The 1,579-nt window shown below is 45.3% G+C and overlaps 1 protein-coding gene across 1 annotated transcript; it reads left to right on the forward strand.

Annotated features, from left to right (window-relative positions):
* Window positions 1–156: 156 nt before the first annotated feature.
* snapc1b (small nuclear RNA activating complex, polypeptide 1b) lies at window positions 157–1,562 on the forward strand. The gene is made up of 5 exons (XM_005728698.1): window positions 157–405; window positions 489–629; window positions 821–925; window positions 1,221–1,379; window positions 1,500–1,562. The coding sequence occupies exons 1-5, from the start codon at window positions 157–159 to the stop codon at window positions 1,560–1,562; spliced, it is 717 nt and encodes a 238-aa protein (XP_005728755.1).
* The last annotated feature ends 17 nt before the right edge of the window (window positions 1,563–1,579 follow it).

The following is a 1,579-nucleotide window of genomic DNA, read 5'->3' on the forward strand; positions in this document are numbered from 1 at the left end:
GTGTCCAATTTATAGACACACTTAATTTCCAGGAAAGCAAAGTACAGAATGATTAAGGTGAAAGGGCCATGAACAAATAATCTCAATGGTGAAAACATGGATAAACACACAGGAAACAACCGAATAAATTACATTTAAAAAATTAAACTGGAGATCATGCATCACACCACCACCAGCAGCACCACTGAGCTCTTAGACCCCTTACTGGAGAAATCCTTTCTCAGTGTTGTATGTTTCTCTGGCTGCAGTGGCACTGTGAACCACGAGAAGCGAAAATTCAGTCGTCTGATACTGGACGTGGCCTCTGTCTTCTTCCTGCCACCCTTCAGCTTCCAGATCCGAGTAGGAGGACTTTACCTCCTGTACAGCTTGTATCAGTGCCAGAATGCGTCACCCTCTGAGCAGGTCAGGACCGACAGCACATGTACTTTCTCCTTAAAGTGATCAGCAAACTTGAAATAAAGCTCTTGCTGTGTCTCTGGCTGCAGATCCGTCTGGCACTGAAGGACTGGGCGGACGTGAAGACGTTTGAGAAAGACGCTACAGTTGCTCAGCACTTCGACGTGATCTACATCCTCCAGCAGCTCATGTTCTGTAAAGCGTTCCACTTCACCGCCACACCCTCTCTGGTTAGTTTCCTGTCTAAATATTTTAAATATATTTTAATGTGGATCTATTTTATTTTATTTTCAGCTTCCATGATATTGTGCCCACAGCAACCTCAGAATTCTGCTCTCAGCTGACAGGAATTGTGGTCCATCCAAGGCTAGAAACATTACATCACTAGTTAGAGTAGATATATCTTCTTTCCTTCCCCCAGCTCACCTACAATAAGAAGAGGAAGGTGGAAAGGTCGCCAATGCATGAGGAGTTCATGGAGCGAGTGTCCCGTCCACAGGAGCTGGTTAACATCGAGCTGCTGGAAGTAAGTCGACCCTTCCTTCCCCCTACTACCCAAACCCCACCAAATGTAGTTACATAGCAGTCAAGCTGCATCACATTTCAGGCTGCATTTCTCTGCAGAAGCATCCTATTCTCTCTGTGACGTTAAAAATACTCAACACAAAGTGATTTTAGCTGCATAGGAGGGCAGGAAAGTGAACACAGGAATGACACGGAGCATCCTTTCAGATTTCAAAATAAAAATACTGCGGTTTGTGAAAAGGGGGGTGGACATCAACAACACAACATCGCAAACAGGTATCTTTGTTGTCTTGCAGGAAATGGACAACATTCACCAGCACTATGAGAATCTGAAGGCATCCACCCTCTCGCTGACATCAGCGCAGCAAGATCCGTCCGTCAGCCTGATCCGTAAAAACCTCATCCCTCAGCTTCGCAGCGCTGTGGTCGACTTCTACAATTGGCAGAAAAGGAAGGTCTGAAAACAGAACATATCTCCTGTTGTTACAGTTTATTTTACCATGTTATAGCTTCACTTTTTGTGTGTTTTTTTTCCCACCTCTGATGTGACGCTGTGTCGTGTTTTGTCCTGACAGGACAGTGTGGACGAAGAAGAGGACAGCAGTGAGGGAACATCATCCCAGCAGGAGGTGAGATAGCCATTTCAGTGTCTTAC

This window comes from Pundamilia nyererei, unplaced genomic scaffold (genome assembly GCF_000239375.1).
Source record: "Pundamilia nyererei isolate P.nyererei 1_Seehausen unplaced genomic scaffold, PunNye1.0 scaffold00029, whole genome shotgun sequence".
Lineage (NCBI taxonomy): Eukaryota > Metazoa > Chordata > Actinopteri > Cichliformes > Cichlidae > Pundamilia > Pundamilia nyererei.

What these genes read in the sequence shown, in the direction of transcription:
- snapc1b (XM_005728698.1), top strand. Translation starts at nt 157, where the DNA reads ATGCATCACACCACCACCAGCAGCACCACTGAGCTCTTAGACCCCTTA. An exon ending in TTAACATCGAGCTGCTGGAA is followed by an intron (nt 926 to 1,220) that starts GTAAGTCGACCC and finishes GTTGTCTTGCAG; the next exon opens with GAAATGGACAACATTCACCA. An exon ending in ACAATTGGCAGAAAAGGAAG is followed by an intron (nt 1,380 to 1,499) that starts GTCTGAAAACAG and finishes TTGTCCTGACAG; the next exon opens with GACAGTGTGGACGAAGAAGA.